This window comes from Hyperolius riggenbachi, chromosome 2 (genome assembly GCF_040937935.1).
Source record: "Hyperolius riggenbachi isolate aHypRig1 chromosome 2, aHypRig1.pri, whole genome shotgun sequence".
Lineage (NCBI taxonomy): Eukaryota > Metazoa > Chordata > Amphibia > Anura > Hyperoliidae > Hyperolius > Hyperolius riggenbachi.
Genome location: NC_090647.1, coordinates 285117651 through 285136012, shown reverse-complemented (window position 1 = coordinate 285136012; position 18362 = coordinate 285117651). Strand labels below are relative to the sequence as shown.

General features: G+C 42.3%; 1 protein-coding gene across 7 annotated transcripts in view; it reads right to left on the bottom strand.

The window, feature by feature from the left end:
• The window catches only part of SPOCD1 (SPOC domain containing 1), a 222897-nt gene that overhangs the window by 108132 nt on the left and 96403 nt on the right, over positions 1-18362 (bottom strand). For all 7 annotated transcript variants that reach the window (XM_068265400.1, XM_068265401.1, XM_068265402.1 and 4 more), the window contains 5 exons: positions 15943-16071; positions 14798-14909; positions 9649-9775; positions 7673-7802; positions 563-652 (listed from right to left, as the gene is read on the bottom strand). In XM_068265400.1, coding sequence (XP_068121501.1) covers positions 563-652; positions 7673-7802; positions 9649-9775; positions 14798-14909; positions 15943-16071 — 588 coding nt within the window. The remainder of the gene's footprint in view (positions 1-562; positions 653-7672; positions 7803-9648; positions 9776-14797; positions 14910-15942; positions 16072-18362) is intronic.

Genomic DNA, 18362 nt, shown 5'->3' with positions numbered 1-18362 from the left:
CTTTAGTTAAGTTCTTGTTATCTGACTCCCACTGCACTTAGGTTGCTATGAGACCAGTATTAACTCAGGTTTTTAAATGAATTAGTATTGACTGATCCAGGCCCAAAGGAGTTCCACACTGAAGTCTTATTAACCTACTAGAAAATGTGTGCATGTTGTGTGCTGTGAATGGCTCTGTGAAGCTGAATATAGGCATTTATGAGTATGTGAGGCTTTAATGTGGACTTTCTTTGGGTGCTTGATTTATTTACTTGCCAGTCACTGCTCCTTCTAGGCTGCCCTTTCTACAGTTGAGACAATCTCACCAAATTGAGAGGCTATTGAATGTCTAGTCAAAAGTGACATCTAACTTCTAGTAAATAAATAAAATGGCAGCTTACTAAGGCCCTGATAGTACAACTGAGGGGGGAAGATGGGGGAAGCAGGTATCCGGGTCATTTGGGGATCATAAGGATTTAAAAGGGTATTTCTGATGACTGCACTTAGTAAATGTAGTTATCCTTTACGTTTACACTAATCATTTCAAGCTATGGTGTCCTTGTAGTAATTAATTCTTCATTACCTTAGTACAAGCTGGCCACACAAGTTCCACAAATTCCCAAATGGATTCCGGACAGATTAAACCTTTGGATGTCATGACATTTGGCAGTTCCTGCACAAGAAACGAACAAAAAAAAAACTTTAGCTCTGAAACCCGGCGAGCTGGATGAAATACACCACACCCAGAAACTCCATGCAGGGCGGAAATGAGAATCTTCAGTGCCCACCACCACAAAGCAAAATGAAGGCTCACCAGAAATTGAAAACCCAAATAATAATTTCTCTTTTTCTGCCAATAACCATTCTATTCACAGCCATATAGTCTCAAATCTTGAAATCGTAGCTCAGTAGTGACCCAGCATGCATAAGTATGAATCGAAGATAATAAAAAGTGCCTGAGTACAGACTTACTTTAAGATAATTATTATCACACTGCAAACAAAGTTAAAAACAAAAACACTTACATTCAGGACCCAGTCCCCTGAAGAAGATGCTGGTGCTATATAAATCCAAATTTTTTTTATTAATATCGTTAATACTGCCCTTACTATCTTTAAGTAGCAATAGATATATTAATAATAACGGATACATTTTACTTCAGTCGAAAATGACATCTTTAGTATATTGGAAGCTCCATTTCCCCAGGTACAGGCAGTATTAGAATCTGCAAAGAGTTGATTTGACTGCTGATCTTGACAAATGGGTAACTGGTATGTAGGAAGCAAATTATCTTCAGTATGGTGTTGTTTTGGTAAATCCCCGGTTCAATCAAGTAGGCTGGGTTGAGGTCCGTACACACGCCGGACTGGAGGCAACGACGGGTCCGTCGTCACCTCCTGCTGGGCGTGTTTTCAGCAGACAGTCCGGTATGTGTACAGTCTGTCGGGCGGATCGCTCAGAAACAGCCGTATCAGTCTGCAGACAGACTGTACACACGCCGGACTGTCGCTGGAACACCCACCCAGCGGGAGGTGACGACGGACCCGTCGTTGCCTCCAGTCCGGCGTGTGTACGGACCTTTAGCCCAATTATTTAATGAATAAGCAGATCTGACCAGTTCTGGGCACAGCTGTGTTTTACTGGAAAACGTTACCTAATTTGCCATCTTGTACACATAATTGATATAAAAAGTGTACACGTCTGTAAAAATGCCAGGTTTTTGTTATGTAAACAGGCAGAATATGCCTCTGTGTCCCATCTGCCCACCTCGGGTTCTCATTAATGCGACCTACGAGCTACACTTTAGTGTGACCTCACATAATCTGTATAACGCTATCGAAAAACAACACATCTGTTAGGGGAAAAATATTATAAATAATAGAAGGAAAATAAATGTGCACACCATCCCATCTAAACTCTCCGTTGAAACACCTATTTATTAACCACTTAACATCTCAGTCGTTTTCAGCTTATGCATCCGAGCAATGTTCACCTCCCATTCATTAGCCTATAACTTTATCACTACTTATCACAATGAACTGATCTATAGCTTGTTTTTTCCGCCACCAATTAGGCTTTCTTTGGGGGGTACATTTTGCTAAGAGCCACTTTATTGTAAATGCATTTTAACAGGAAGAATAAGAAAAAAAATGAAAAAATTCATTATTTGTCAGTTTTCGGCCATTATAGTTTTCAAATAATACATGCCTCCATAATTAAAACCCACGTATTGTTATTGCCCATTTGTCACGGTTATTTCACCATTTAAATTATGTCCCTATCACAATGTATCGCGACAATATTTTATTTGGAAATAAAAGAGCATTTTTTCCGTTTTGCATACATCACTATTTACAAGCTTATAAAAAAAAATAGAGAGAAATATTTCATCTTTACATAGATATTTAAAAAGTTTAGACCCTTAGGTAAATATTTATGTGTTTTTTGTTTTTTTATAGTAATGTTTTTGTTTTTTTTTATTAAACATTTTATGTGGGCATTTTTGGGAGGGTGGGATATAAAAGTGTTTTATTTGGGGAAATATTGGTGTAGTGTAATCTTTTTGGGTATTTACTTGTAGTTTTACTTTTTGGCCACAAGATGGCAATCTCGATTTTTTTTACATGACGTCACTCTAAGCGTACAATGTACGCTTAGAGGGACACAGCTTCAGAAAGAGCGAAGCTTCCGAGAGAAGCTGTCGCTTTTTCAGCGGGGGAGAGAAATCAATGATCGGGCTCCATAGCCCGACACATTGATTCCGTGGCTACCGACTCCGCGGCCGGGAGTGCGCGCGCACGCGCGCGATTGGCCGCGGGAGCGCGCCTGTCCTCCTTGACGTTTTTATACGTCAAGGAGGACAATACAGCTACAGCATTCACTCTTCTTGGGCACCAACCTGCCATGATTAAAGAGCTTATATTAAAGAGACTTAAAATAATTTACTCCTCTCAGTTTACAACCCAATAATAATGATTCCTATCAACAGAAACAACCTCGATTTGATTTGATTGTTTTGGTCAAACGTGAAAATCTGACGTTTTTATTGTACCGTGTATGGGCACCATTAGGAGGATAAACCTGACAATGTAGCCAACAGTTTTATAATGTGAGTGCCCAAGGCTGGATGGATTAGATGATGCCACTCCTGCAGTAGATCAATGGAGTTAAAGCCGGCACCTCCTTCATTATATGTAGCAATTCATTGTGACCCCAAAAAAGTGCAATTTATTGTGACAAAAAAAGAAACAACACCAACGCTTCCGAAGCAGTTGCACCGAAGACGGGGTGAATCCACCTCGGCAAACCTGCCTACAAGCAGTGTCAGCAGTCCTTGATGGCAGCAGATTTTTACAAGTTGCAAGCGCTGGAGTGGAATGACTTTTATGAAAATTGTCTTAAAGATATGGAAAATATCTAGAACTAAATTCATCATTCATTCATAATCCTGAACTTTCACACTGTAAGGCTAAGTTTCCACTGCTGTGAATCCTGTCCGTTTCCCCGCAAAACCCCCTGGGGGATACTTACCTCAGGAGGGGGAAGCCTCTGGATCCTAATGAGGCTTCCCCTGTCCTGGCAATCTAGCGCTGCAACCCCCCCTGAACAGCGGGGCGGAAATAGCCGAGCCCAATCACATCCACTCTATTGCGCAGGGCGAGTCCTTTGCGTCTGCACAGTACAGCGGATACGACCAGGCTTGGCTATTTCCACCTAGCCTGAACGAAGAGCCGCTACTGCGCCTGCACTGGATCGTGGTAGGTAAATATGTATGCTCAGACGTAGAGTTTGTAAAGCCTTGTCGAGATGGTTTCGGGGGAGCCAGTGCTGGATTCCCCCAGCTACAGAAGACGGGAAAGCCTTACTGGGACCTTGAGGCTTCCACCTCCCGAGGTTAGTATCCCCCAGAAGGTTTTTTTTGTTTGTTACAGAGTCTATTTATATCTGTAACAAAAAAAGAGCCCCTGGGGGGGGTACTTACCTTGGAAAGGAGAAGCCTCTGTATCCTAAAGAGGCTTGCCCCTTCCTTTTCAGTAGAAGTAATCCAGCGCTGGGACGTCCGAGGATCTCCTTGTCGGCTTGTGCACATGCGCAGTGGCGGCTCTCCATTCGGGCCTCGGTGGAAATAGCCGAGCTTGATCAGGTTCGCTCTACTGAGCAGGTGCAAGCTGTATGCGACTGCACAGTACAGCGGACCCAATCGAGCTCAGCTATTTCCGCCAGACCCTGAACAGAGAGCAACTACTGCGTATGTGCACAGCAGCATTTGTAAATATTATTGTTGCTCTGTGTCTTAGGACCCAGAGGCTTCCCCCTCTTGGGGTAAGTACCCCCCAGGGGCACTTTTTTTTATTACAGGTTTACTTTAAGGCTGCTTTCACAGTGAGACGTTAGTGCAGCCTGTAACGCACCCCACCGCACAGTAATGAAAAAACAATGTGCTGTTCACAGTGCCCACGTTGCGTTACATTGTAACGCAGGATGTCAGTTGAATGTGCTGCATGCTGTGCGTTATGCACGGCGTTAGACTGTTTGCACATGCTCAGTAGTGTTGGAGGAGGAGGTCTTCCCTCCTCCTCCTCGGCCAGCCACATGGCTAATTAATATTCACTGCACGGTGTGACGTGCAGTGTTTACTTCCGAGAGCGCCGCTCTGTGCGACGATTGGCTGGTAGGAACACGTGATGCTGCATGCGTCCAAGAGTACATATCACAGTACGCGTGAAGAGCCGCTTAACGCGGCTCAATGTAATGTCCAGCTTCAACCGCACTATGCATCGCGTTAGGTGCACGTTATGCGACCTTAACGTGGCATCTAACGCAACGTCTTAGTGGGAGAGAAGCCTAAAGGTGGGGTAAATTTATAAATGAATTGTTGTGGTTTACAACACAAAAACATTTTAACAGGAGTGCATATACTTTTTATATATATATATATATATATACAGTGGGTTGCAAAAGTATTCGGCCCCCTTGAAGTTTTCCACATTTTGTCACATTACTGCCACAAACATGCATCAATTTTATTGGAATTCCACGTGAAAGACCAATACAAAGTGGTGTACATGTGAGAAGTGGAACGAAAATCATACATCATTCCAAACATTTTTTACAAATAAATAACTGCAAAGTGGGGTGTGCGTAATTATTCGGCCGCCGAGTCAATATTTTGTAGAACCACCTTCTGCTGCAATTACAGCTGCCAGTCTTTTAGGTTATGTCTCTACCAGCTTTGCACATCTAGAGACTGAAATCCTTGCCCATTCTTCTTTGCAAAACAGCTCCAGCTCAGTCAGATTAGATGGAAAGCGTTTGTGAACAGCAGTTTTCAGATCTTGCCACAGATTCTTAATTGGATTTAGATTTGGACTTTGACTGGGCCAATCTAACACATAGATATGTTTTATTTTAAACCATTCCATTGTTGCCCTGGCTTTATGTTTAGGGTCATTGTCCTGCTGGAAGGTGAACCTCCACCCCAGTCTCAAGTCTTTTGCAGTCTACAAGAGGTTTTCTTCCAAGTTTGCCCTGTATTTGGCTCCATCCATCTTCCCATCAACTCTGACCAGCTTCCCTGTCCCTGCTGAAGAGATGCACTCCCCGAGCATGATGCTGCCACCACCATATTTGACAGTCAGGATGGTGTGTTTAGAGTGATGTGCAGTGTTAGTTTTCGGCCACACATAGCGTTTTGCATTTTGGCCAAAAAGTTCCAATTTGGTCTCATCTGACCAGAGCACCTTCTTCCACATGGTTGCTGTGTCCCCCACATGGCTTGTGGCAAACTGCAAACGGGATTTCTTATGCTTTCTGTTAACAATGCCCTTCTTCTTGCCACTCTTCCATAAAGGCCAACTTTGTGCAGTGCATGACTAATAGTTGTCCTATGGACAGATTCCCCCACCTGAGCTGTAGATCTCTGCAGCTCATTCAGAGTCACCACGGGCCTCTTGACTGCATTTCTGATCAGCGCTCTCCTTGTTCGGCCTGTGAGTTTAGGTGGACGGCCTTGTCTTGGTAGGTTTACAGTTGTGCCATACTCCTTCCATTTCTGAATGATCGCTTGAACAGTGCTCCGTGGGATGTTCAAGGCTTTGGAAATCTTTTTGTAGCCTTAAGGTAGCCATACACTGGTCGATTTGCCATCAGATTCGACCAACAGATAGATCCCTCTCTGATCGAATCTGATCAGAGATGGATCGTATGGCTGCCTTTACTGCAAACAGATTGTGAATCGATTTCAGCCTGAAACCAATCTGCTGAGCTGCCGCTGTCACCCCCCTGGCCCTCGCATACATTACCTGAAGCCTGGTCCCGGGCATCTTCTCCGCATCGGCTCCCGGCGGGCATCTTCTCCGCATCAGCTTCCGCATCCCGCATAACTTTCTGTCACTCCAGAGCGCCCTCTATTTGTACTTCTGCTGTCACTGCAGTGACACAGGAAGTTATGCTGGATTCCGGGATGCGGAAGCTGATGCGGAGAAGATGCCAGCCGGGAGGTGATGCGGAGAAGATGCCGGGAGCCAGCTTCAGGTAATGTATACCTGCGTCGGTCGTACGCCACTAGCGATGCGCTCATTACCCTGCGGCGATCGATGGTAATTTTCCGCACGGCGCGATCGACGGGACAAATCTATTTCGGGCCGAAATAGATCGAAAATTAGCGTGTTGCGTGAACGATTTGACAGCAGATTCGATCCCAGTGATCGAATCTGCTGTCGATCGGCGGGAAATCAGGCCAGTGTATGGCCAGCTTAAGCCTGCTTTAAATTTCTCAATAACTTGATCCCTGACCTGTCTTGTGTGTTCTTTGGACTTCACGGTGTTGTTGCTCCCAATATTCTCTTAGACATCTGAGGCCCTCACAGAGCAGCTGTATTTGTACTGACATTAGATTACACACAGGTGCACTCTATTTAGTGATTAGCACTCATCAGGCAATGTCTATAGGCAACTGACTGCACTCAGATCAAAGGGGGCCGAATAATTACGCACACCCCACTTTGCAGTTATTTATTTGTAAAAAATGTTTGGAATCATGTATGATTTTCGTTCCACTTCTCACGTGTACACCACTTTGTATTGGTCTTTTACGTGGAATTCCAATAAAATTGATTCAGGTTTGTGGCAGTAATGTGACAAAATGTGAAAAATGTCAAGGGGGCCGAATACTTTTGCAACCCACTGTATGTATGTATATATATATATATATATATATATATATATATATATATATGTACACTTGATATACAAGACCATTAAATTATTATGTAGGAGGATAGACAGTTCCATGCTATAATGATATCTAGCACAGCTGTCATGTTTTTTAATGTTGCGTGCTATGTGATGAATGCATTGCTCTGATAGATCTATGCATTTTATGGTCAACAAGTTCATTATTACAACTGCAGTAGTTTAAGAGCAAGAAATTGATAGTGTAGAGCAGTTTATTTGACAAGCATAATATACTAAAACTCAATTAGAGGAATAAAATTGCACAGATGGAAAACATAAAAATGAAAGGTTTTTTTTTTTACAATCTTAAACCCACTGGATAGATTCCAAGGCAATACATTGTAAAATGTGTTTAGGTCTATACAACTAATTGTCAGCTCGTTAAATAATGTAATCAGCACTAGGAAACTGAATGTTTGATTTGATTTTTCTGACATCTCAATTACAAATGACATACCTGGCAAAGATGGGTGCTGTACCCAGAAACTTGAAAGGCTGTAACTTTAAACTGTTTTATAGAAAACATCTGGATCAACCCTTTCCAGACTGGAGGGGACGTCTCTTGATTGTCAATATTTAGGTCATCTCTGGAGGAGGTAACAGAATGAGTTAGTAAGTCAAAAGTTCCAAGTTTATAAGATTTATCTGTATGATACAAGAAATATTTGTAAAATAACATTTTTTGTAGAGCACTGTCACAATCATGCCGTATTGTAACTGGAAACATTGGTTAGATGATTGAGTATCCATGGGGGGATACCAGTGACACTGTCAGCGTCAACTATCTAGAAAGAAAGTCATTTACAGTGCTACAGTGCATTTTACTCTAAGACAAATGTACATTGTATACATGTGTACACAGTTGTTTTAATTTTTTACAGTATTCCATCATAGTGACCCTTTAATTCAACAAATACCCTTTTTTTTGTAAAGCAATGTGGAAAAGTCTCCTCATTGACTCACAGACTCCTGCCTATGTACGTCAATAATTTGCTCACGTTACTGCTATCCATGTCACACCTTCTCTTTCTCTGATCCACGTCTCTGGACTTGCCATCCAACAGTGTGTACCTAAATTATCTGCTAGTGGAAATGACAAACTGCATGCTGTGAGCAGCCTCCATGATTCTGACACCACAGATTTAATCTTAAAAATATGTTCAGGGTAAAAAGACTTCTTGTCCTGGGTTCTACTTCTCTGCACTTCTTACTGTCACATTGCTTCATTTTTTGCCTGTTTGCTGCCTTACCTTCACTTTCTGGCTGAATATGAGCTGTACTGTGGTTCCTTGAATACAGACTGCGGAATTTGAACTCCCCCCCCCCCTTACATGATTTTTTAGTGGTTACTACCGTTTATCCAGGAAATATTTTATCCGCAAGTAATTTTTGTTGTCTAGTGGTTATTACCGTAGAGTGTCATATTTTACACATACATATATTGTTATAATTTAATTATGTTTTTAGATTTTAACTCTGAGTGCCATCCTTGTTCTTGTTTTTAAAGCATGATATTTGACCTGAAGAAGCGACATTTGGTCGCGAAACGCGTTGTCCTTAGTGCGAAATACATTATTTATCATTTACCCTGTTTATGAGTCTTCGTTACCAGGTAAGACTTTCCACTCTTACCTCAGCATACTGATATCAATATTACCAACTGGGCGCCTCCCTCAGTGTTTTATACTATATGAACATGAGCTATGTCAGTTACCTATTCCAACCTTATGCAGGAGAACAGAGGCGCCAAAAGGATAAAAGGAAGCTAAATGAGCTTAAAAACCAAATTCTTGGTAAATAGAGGAGGTAGTGGTGGACTTACCACGTCCAAGTAGACAAACAACGACTGTAGTAAAGACAGTCAATATATTTTATTTAAGAACTCCAAATATGCAACGCATTTCGCAGGTTTGATCCCGCTTCATGAGGCAATAACAAAGGAGCAATAGCATATGTGGTCAGTAGAAGAGCCAGGCACCTATTCCAGCCTGTACATGATTATAATTATAAGCTTCATTACAGTTGTTTAATGCTGTAAGCCAGAGGTGCCCAAATTTTTTTGGGTTTGTGAGCTACTTTAAAAAATTAGCAAGTCAAAATGATCTACCTATGTACAATTTTAGGAGCACACTTGTATATACAGAATGGAAAATGTAGTGGGGTCGGGATCTACCACAAAGTACTTCGTGATCTACCTAATGGGCACCCCTGCTGTAAGCTATTGCCAGTCAGGCAAAACCAGGGGTCGTCACCTGGTGCCACCATTACAGTGTGAAATTTTCACCATCAGCAGCTGTTTTCAAACCTAAGGGTGGTGTTTTGCCTGCACTATGCCCCATTTTAGGGCTATAAACTACCCTGGTGATGCAATGGGTCTATGTCATAACAATAAATGCCATCTTCAGGTCTTCAACATAAATACAGACACTCAACTTTTCCTCATGGATTGCTTCTGTCTGAGAAATAAGTTCTCCTGCAGTGCCATTTTCTATTGCTTTATTCTGAGAGTTGCTTGATGTCCACGATTCAATGTTCCCTTGATCTGAGGGCTTAATTTTCCCTATGGAACACAGCAGAATATTGAAAAGCAATCAGAAGATAAACATTTGTAGTTAATTTTATTTTTTGCAGGACTCAACATAAAGCAGAGCTTTTTGAATCTTATTTACAATGGAAAAGACATTTAGTATCAATGACCCTGATTCACTAACCTACCGATAGATTGCCAGGCGCAGGCAGCACTACTAGGTTCAGTACCCTAGCAATGCTAACACGGGTTGAGCTAGTGAGGCAGCACACGCCATGCTGTCAGTGATAGTAATAGTACAATTATGTATGTCAATCTTCCCGTAGGTTAGTGAATCAGGACCCACAGTCCCAAGCTTATCTGATCACAACAGGAAGTATTATAAAGTACTCATACATGAAGGCTTTTATTCCTGAATCAATGATCAAAAACATAGAAGGTTCCTTACTTATCCACATCTGCTGTTCAAGGCATCCAAACTCCCTACAGACAGCAACATGCTGTGATGATCTAAACTCTGTTATGCAACAAACTGAATCTATGTATGTGTTTAAAGTGTAATCAAAACATTTATGCATTTATCCCACGTGGACATTTGCTGAGTAGTGCATGTATGCAGAGCACAGACGTATCTCCCTTTTATCAGCAAGTACCGTATTTTTCGGACTATAAGATTTTCTCCTCAAAAAATGGAAGGAAAAAGTCACTGCGTCTTATGGTCCAAATGTAACTATTTTGCCCAGGTATGTGTCCCCTTTCCTGAGTCCCCGGCTGCTGTCCCATGTCCCCTCTTCTGTCCTGTGTTCCCTCCTCTGTCCCTGTGTCTCTAGGGGCATTCCACAACAAAGTGTTTAGGCTGTGGCCCCCGGGGTAATGTGCGGCTCAGGAGGGACAAGTTTTACCTGGACAGAGGGAGAAGCCATCCATATCCCTCAGCTGCAGCGATCGCATCCCTCACCAATAACAGCCCGCACCTATAACAGCCCGCACCGATGAGAGAGGGAAGAGAGCAGCAGGGCATGCCGGCTGACCTGCAGGCTGCGGCTTACAGCATAACGGGGCCATAGAGCAGGGATGAGTAGCGGTAATCGTCCATAGCAAAGTCGCTCGGAGCAATGTAGAGAGAAAGGTGCACAAGACCACTGTACAGGACTTTCCTGGGGTGCTCTAGGCTCAAAAAGCTTTAACCATGACTGTATAGCGAAGAGTAGAGCAGCCGGGCACATCCAGATAAAAATGCCTTTATTCAAAAAATGTTAAAAACAATTCAACAACAGGCCATGGCAACAATCCACCAGGAGAGAGAGGGTGGACATGTGCTTCCTGAGGAAGCACTCTTTTGTGTAGTGCGAAACAGCTGTCGACACCTTTACATGTCCACCCTCTCTCTCCTGGCGGATTGTTGCCATGGCCTGTTGTTGAATTGTTTTTAACATTTTTTGAATAAAGGCATTTTTATCTGGATGTGCCCGGCTGCTCTACTCTCCCTCTGTCCAGGTAAAACTTGTCCCTCCTGAGCCGTACATTACCCCGGGGGCCATGGGTGCCACATGCTTCTCCTGAGGGTAACGACATGCTGGGGGAGCAGGGGAGGAGTGTCATGTGCTGTTTGTGGCCATATCATGTGAGGAGAGGATGAGGGACAGACAGGGCAGGGGTGTAATTTACTGGAGGGCAACAGGGTGTCATGTGCTGGGGGGATAGGGGTGTGTGTGAGCACATATGAGGACACAGGGGGCACAAGTAAGGACACAAGGGAGACACAAAAGGTACAAGGACATAATAATGGGGGGGGGGGGGAGATACTCAAGATGCCCCTGCACCATGGACGCACCAGGTTTGGTACAGTATATTTTTTCCCCGGGTTTTTGTCCTCTAAACCTAGGTGCGTCTTATGGTCCGGAGCATCTTATAGTCCGAAAAATACGGCAATAAAAAAAAATCATCTACCCAATAGAAAAAATACCCATCAGCATTCACTTGCTGTATTAGTCATTTGTGGTCATTATGTAGTCTAATAATTAGATTACTGCATCAAAACTCTACGTATAGGTATATTTGTTATATCACTTTCATGTCAGAAGATCCAAGTGCATCCCATGCGCTGTTTCCGGACTGATGAATGCAATTTATTCTCCAGTATGCTCTGGTAACATGCTGCATTCATCCTGCCATACCAGATGGTATACTTTTTGTCATGGGCATTGTTCCTTTCTCTTTGAACACAGTATGTATGGTTGTGACTATGAAGTTCAATTTTGGTCTCAAGACTTCAAAGGACTTTGTTGTCTAGATGTTTGGCACATGGTAAGTGGGCTGTTTTGTGGATTTTGGCCCAGTAAAGGTTTCTTTCTTAACTTATTTGTTCAAGTACCTCCTTGTAAACATCTTGACAGAAACACCAGTTGTTTGCGCAACTGAAATGATTTATGGGTGTTTCTTGGCATTTAAGACAGTGACCCAAGCAGTGGTGACTGAAATCTTGCTATGTCCACCTGAGTGACAAGTAGAAAGCCACAATGGCAGCTCTGCTCGATCCGCACTTCAGTCTACCCCTCTGATTCTACTTTATCTTTCCTGCTACTGTAACTCTGTAATTCTGCTCATGTGTATTTTACATCCTAGCTTACTTCATGTGTATTCTACTGTACTGTCCTGTTATATTATTCCACCACCAACCCTGTGATAAATCCAATTCCAGGTACAGCTCCTATTGTACTTGGCGAATAAATCTGATTCCGATATTGCCTTGACAATAACAGAACTTTTCACTTTTTTTTTAACACACTTTGAACGCTACTGACAGATGTTTTCAGATCTCTGAACATCTTTTATATCCTTTTCCTGGTTTCTACAATTCATCAGCCTTTGCTTACAGGTCTTTTGACAGTTCTTTTGATTTGCACATGGCTTGATATCCAGCACAATTAGTGCAGCTCTAAATTAAAGATAAGACTAAACTGATTATGCATACCAAGACATGGATTACAATCAAAAAAGTTATAGGTGCAGACACTCTCCCTTAATTTAAACCTTTGTGTCAACCTGTGCGCATATTATCAGCTACAACATTCAGGCAGGGGTCACACTTGGCTTTCAGTTTCTACACTTTTCAGAAAACTGAAAGACAAGTGTGACCTCTACCTTACAACAGCTAATGTAATGTATAGAGAAAACTGACAAATTGCGCAAGATGTCAGTTTTTTTCTGCGCGCGAAATCTACATTCAAGTGTGACCTAGCTCATTGATTAACATGAGTTCTCAGTTGAAAACAGTTTTTCTGTGCAGAAAACGCGCACGAAAGCCGACAAGTGTGACCCCTGCCTCAAGGGTATGTAAACTTTTGATCAGGTGCATTTGGGTTATTTCATTATCATGATTTAAAAAGGGCACGCAGAATAATGAGGAAATTATTTGCTTCAGCTAAGCACACTCCCTAATTGAAAGGAAAGCTTTCTGCATGATTACTTATATTATTCTAACAAGGTGTGTAAAATTATGAGTACAACTGAATAAAGGAAGTCAGTAGCATTCTTTGCATGGTACTATTTAACTTCTAAACCCACTAATCCAGATTCAAATAATTAGTAGTCTTAAAATAATAGTTCTAACTTAAAAAAAAAAACCTAGAGGAACAAATGCAGAAATCTGATTATGTAGCAATTACAAAATGAGTCTGGTTAGCTAAAGACCTATACACATTTGCAATTTGGGACGCCTGAAATGATAGTCCAAGAACGTTTTGCATGCCTATTGCAAGTGAGTACAGACCCCACCCCCACCAGAGCAATAGCTGAATGGCATTGTAGTGTAACACTGCAAGTGATTCTCCCTCATGGCTCTTTTCCACTATGAAACATGATCGCCAGCGCAATTGCATTTCAAACCAATTTCCACTACGCGATTGGGAATGAGCTACAATACTCAGTATAGTAGAGCTCAATCACATCCAAAATGCAGCAGGATGACAACTGCCCTCGGGCTAAAATCGCAACAAAATCGGATCGCACTACTGGAAATGTACCCTGCGTTTTGCGCTCCGTTAGCAATCAGAATCAGATCGCAAAACGCAGGGTTGTGGAAACGGGCCCTCACTCCATTTAACAGAAAACACTGATTGAGAGACATATCGGTAATGAACGGCCATTCAAAACAATAAAGGATGATCATCTTGGACAGCCATTATTGTAAATGATTAGGGGCCTTACAGTGTCCCTGTATGGAGTATGCCATCTTGTTTCCTTTTAAATAAGATCTATTGGCTCTCTTTGTCATTGATTCTCAATACTTTAAGCCACAGACCCAGAACAAGCACGCACATTGGGCTCGATTCACTAAAGTGTGATAACTGCTATCACAGCAGTTATCACGCGCGCTGCCGCGCGCAAAGGTTTGCGAGCGAACAGCGTTACTTTGCGTGATTAGCAAAGGTTTGCGCACGATCACATCATGCGCAAACCTTCGCTTATCACGAGAAGTAACGCTGTTCATACGCAAATCTTTGCGCACGGCAGCTCGCGTGATAACTGCTGTGATAGCAGTTATCACACTTTAGTGAATCGAGCCCATTATGTGCTCTGAATAAAGCTTGACCCCACACATTTGATTTAAGTGTGCGATCCAGATACCTCTTAGGCAAGAACAAGAACAAGAACAGCAGGACAGCCAGGAAACTGACATAGTTTAAAAAGACATAAATACGGCGGCCACATTCCTCCTATTGCAGGGTCACTTTAAGGCCTACTTCAAACAGTAACTTTCCTGGAGATTATAAGATTAAACTGACAGGAAAAATTACCTACAGAAATAACGTTGGAGGTAGTTTACACATGCAGTCATTTGTAGGATTTGTTGTAACTGCATTTTAGGCAGCAGCAGAAAAACAACCAAATGCAGCATAATTCCCCCTCCAAGTTGTCACAACTTGGAGGGATATGTAATCCCGAATTACCCTTACGCGCATTACATTGCTGCTACGGAGCACCTAGTTTCAGTGCTTGGCGCCATAACAATCTGCATCTATCTATCCATCCATCCATCCATCTTAAGCTTACCCATGCAAATTAGACAATTCACATCCAAAAGATGGCTCTTGTGTTGGGATGTGGTATCCATGTTTTCTGGGATAATGGACTTTTGGCGACATTGCTCCTTTGGAGTTGTGTCCTAGGAAATAAATACTCCTAATTTAAAAAAAAAACTTTAAAAATAACTTTTGCTCTACCCCTTCTCATTAAAAGACATGGCCATATAAACAAAAAGGGTTGAGAGAAATCGAGACATTAAAATTATACAAAAATAGTAAGACAATAATAAATGTATTTACAACATGTAAAAGCACTAGATAAACCTCTTCCTTCCAGAGAATTGAATAACTTTAACCGCATATGGTAGCCTAGGGATTTATTACAAGCATAGTAAGTCTGACAATGTCCCAAATTACCCTTCACAATAGTGCTCATGACAGGAAGTTAATTTTGTCATCTGCGTATACCTGGAGAAAAAAGCAAAATACTATAGAGAAAATATGATATAGAGAAAAAAAATCAGGCAAACTCAACATTTTTCCTTGCTTTCTGTTTTGATATTGGGAAAATGTCTAAATTGAGAAAGGAACTTAAAGCAAACCTGAAGCGAAAACAAACATTTGAGATAATGAATTGTATGTGTAGTATGGATAAGGAATAGAACATTAGTAGCAAAGAAAAAAGTATCATGTTTTCCAGTACAGGATGAGTTAAACTTCAGTTGTTATCTAAGCAAAAAGGCTTGAGCTCTTCGACCCACTCGGTCAAATACAGTCCTGTTTTCTGAAGCATATGAAAGAAACAGTGAGAGATGGCTTGAGATAAGGTTCAGGCGCAAATGTGATAAACAGCTGTATCTATCAATCTAATCCTTAATGGGACTTTCCTGGAATACTTACCCGTACTATGGTTTTAAGGGTTTAAAATCTAGGTTTGAAGATGTAAAGCAGGCTTGAAGTGGAAATAAGCGTATAGGATAATTGATAGCATGTGTAGTTTAATGGTAAAAAAATGTTATAAAAAGGAGTGTTCGCCAAACCAAATTTGAACAATGCAAGGAAAGACAAATTGAGAATGCATGGCTGCAAAATTATAAAGTCACATCATAAAGTGACTCAAAATGTGCTCTCAAAGTGGTGCAATTTTGTTTTTAAAGAGAAGCATGTACTCACAGACAGATCCTCCAAAGTGTACATCTGATCTATGGACGCTTCTATTTCTATAAGCCCCTTGTGTGTAAGTTTTGTCTTTTGTTGGATATGCTGATAGTCTTTCTCAGCTCTCTCAAGGATTTCGAAAGCCTATGAAAAAAAAGAACATGAATATTGACATGACGGGAGAAAGGAAAAAAATATTCTGACTACAGACTTTTCCCACTTACAAACTTGAGTTAGAAAGGTCTCATACATACAAAGTTGTCATGTCTAAAATATATTGAAGTGTTTGTGTTATTATGTGTTTGAGTTATTACATCTTACAGCATTGAATGAACTGATATAAGTAGGTAAAAGAGAACGCGAGGTGGGGATCTTAGAACGAAATCTATACACAGAAGCTTTGTCTGGCTATAGTGCCCTGCCTCTGTTGCTATTTGAATCCCCCCTAAGTCCCCCCTGCGCTCCGCTCTCCCCCATAAATTACAGCCGTGGTGGCGACACGCAGCGTGTCGCAGCGGGCTGTATTTACCTCCCTAGTGTCACCCACGCCGCTCCCCCGCCTCCTGCAGAGCGCCGGTCCCCGCCCGCGTCCCTTCCCTCGCCGCTGATTGGAGGGAAGGGACGCAGGGCGGGGACCGGCGCTCTGCAGGAGGCGGGGGAGCGGCGTGAGTGACATTAGGGAGGTAAACATTGCCCGAGAGTGCGGCTGTAATTTACGGGCTAGAGCGAAGCGCAGGGGGCACTTAGGGGGGATTCAAATAGCAACAGAGGCTGGGCACTATAGCCAGAACCAGCCTCTGTGTATAGATTTCTTTCTAAGATCCCCACCTTGGGTTCTCTTAAAGGGTTCTTTCACACAGAGAGAAAAACTGTATTTATCAGCCTCCCCATTTGTCGAGAACAACCTAAACTGCCTGCCCAGAGTTGTCTGAAAGTAATTTATATATATATAACTGTACAAGTACGTATAAGACATGGCTTGACTTACAAACAACTAGGAATGGCAATGCTTAGGAGAATTAATGGAAAGCACGTTGCTTGGGGGTAATATTCGACTCATCTATCTCTTTTATTCCTCATGTTCACTCCATAACCAGCTCCTGCCATCTCCAACCCAAAAACATATCTCACATCCGACCTTTTCGCACTCAAGACACAACTAAAATGTTAATATATGCTCCGCTCAAGTCGATACTGAACTCAGCTGCTCATCTTGTTCATCTTTCTTCTCGATCGTCCTCTGCTGCCCCTCTCTGTCAAGCTCTTCCCTGGCTGCCAATTAACCAAAGGATCCAGTTCAAACTCCTAACCCTAACCTACAAAGCTCTCTACCCGGGACATATCCTCACTAATTTCCAGATACAAACCCAATCGCAATCTCAGATCTGCACATGATCTTCTGTTGTCCTCCTCTAGAATTACCTCCTCACATTCACGTCTACAAGATTTTGCATGCGCTTCAACCTTCCTCTGGAATGCCTTCCCACAACACTCGCCAACCTTTGTTACCTTTAAACACACTCTAAAAACTCATTTGTTCCAACAAGCATATGCGCTACCTTAGGCCACATCCCTTTGTCCTAAGACCAAATTGCACTCCTACTAGGTATCCTAAAACACACTGCCTCTATATATTTGTTGTATACTACCCCTCCTCTTGTTTCCCCCCATTCCCTTTAGATTGTAAGCTCGCAAGGGCAGGGCTCTCTGCCCCTTTTGTGTCTTGGAAATCATACATTTTATTTATCATGTTACTTTTATCACTGTCATTACCAATTCTGTATTTTGTATCATTTTTGTATTTTGTCACCAATTATGTATCTTGCATATTGATGTACACCATTGTCTGTATTATTATGTACCCCATGTTTGTTTCTTACTTTGTACAGCGCCATGGAATATGCTGGCACTTTATGAATCAATAATAATAATTAAAAAAAGCATGTGATCAGTTTGATCGGCTGATAGACTTGTAAGGCTGATTTCCTGGTAATGATAATGCCAGGAAATCATCACAGAAAATCAGCACATTACAAATATATCAGCTGACCAACCTGATCACATGCTTCTCCATGAGTTCTCCTAAGCATTGCCATACCTACAAACAACCTCCTAGAACACAACCTGTTTTTAACCACGTGCCACCCGCCCATTACCTATGGGCGGCAGCAAGGTGGTTCCGCCATGATCGCGTAACGCCGATCGGCAGCGGCACCTGAGGGACTAATTAGACGGGGATCGCGGGCAGGGATGTGCGTGCATCTGCCAGCATTAGGCTCCGCCCACCCGCAACGTCGGGCCAATCACCTGCCGGTCAATTAACAGTGCCGGTGGGTTGTAAACACCCTGATCTCCCGTTACTAAGTGTATAATACACTTTGTTATGTATACAAAGTGTATTGTACTGGCTGCCTCCTCCCCTGGTGGTCCCAGTG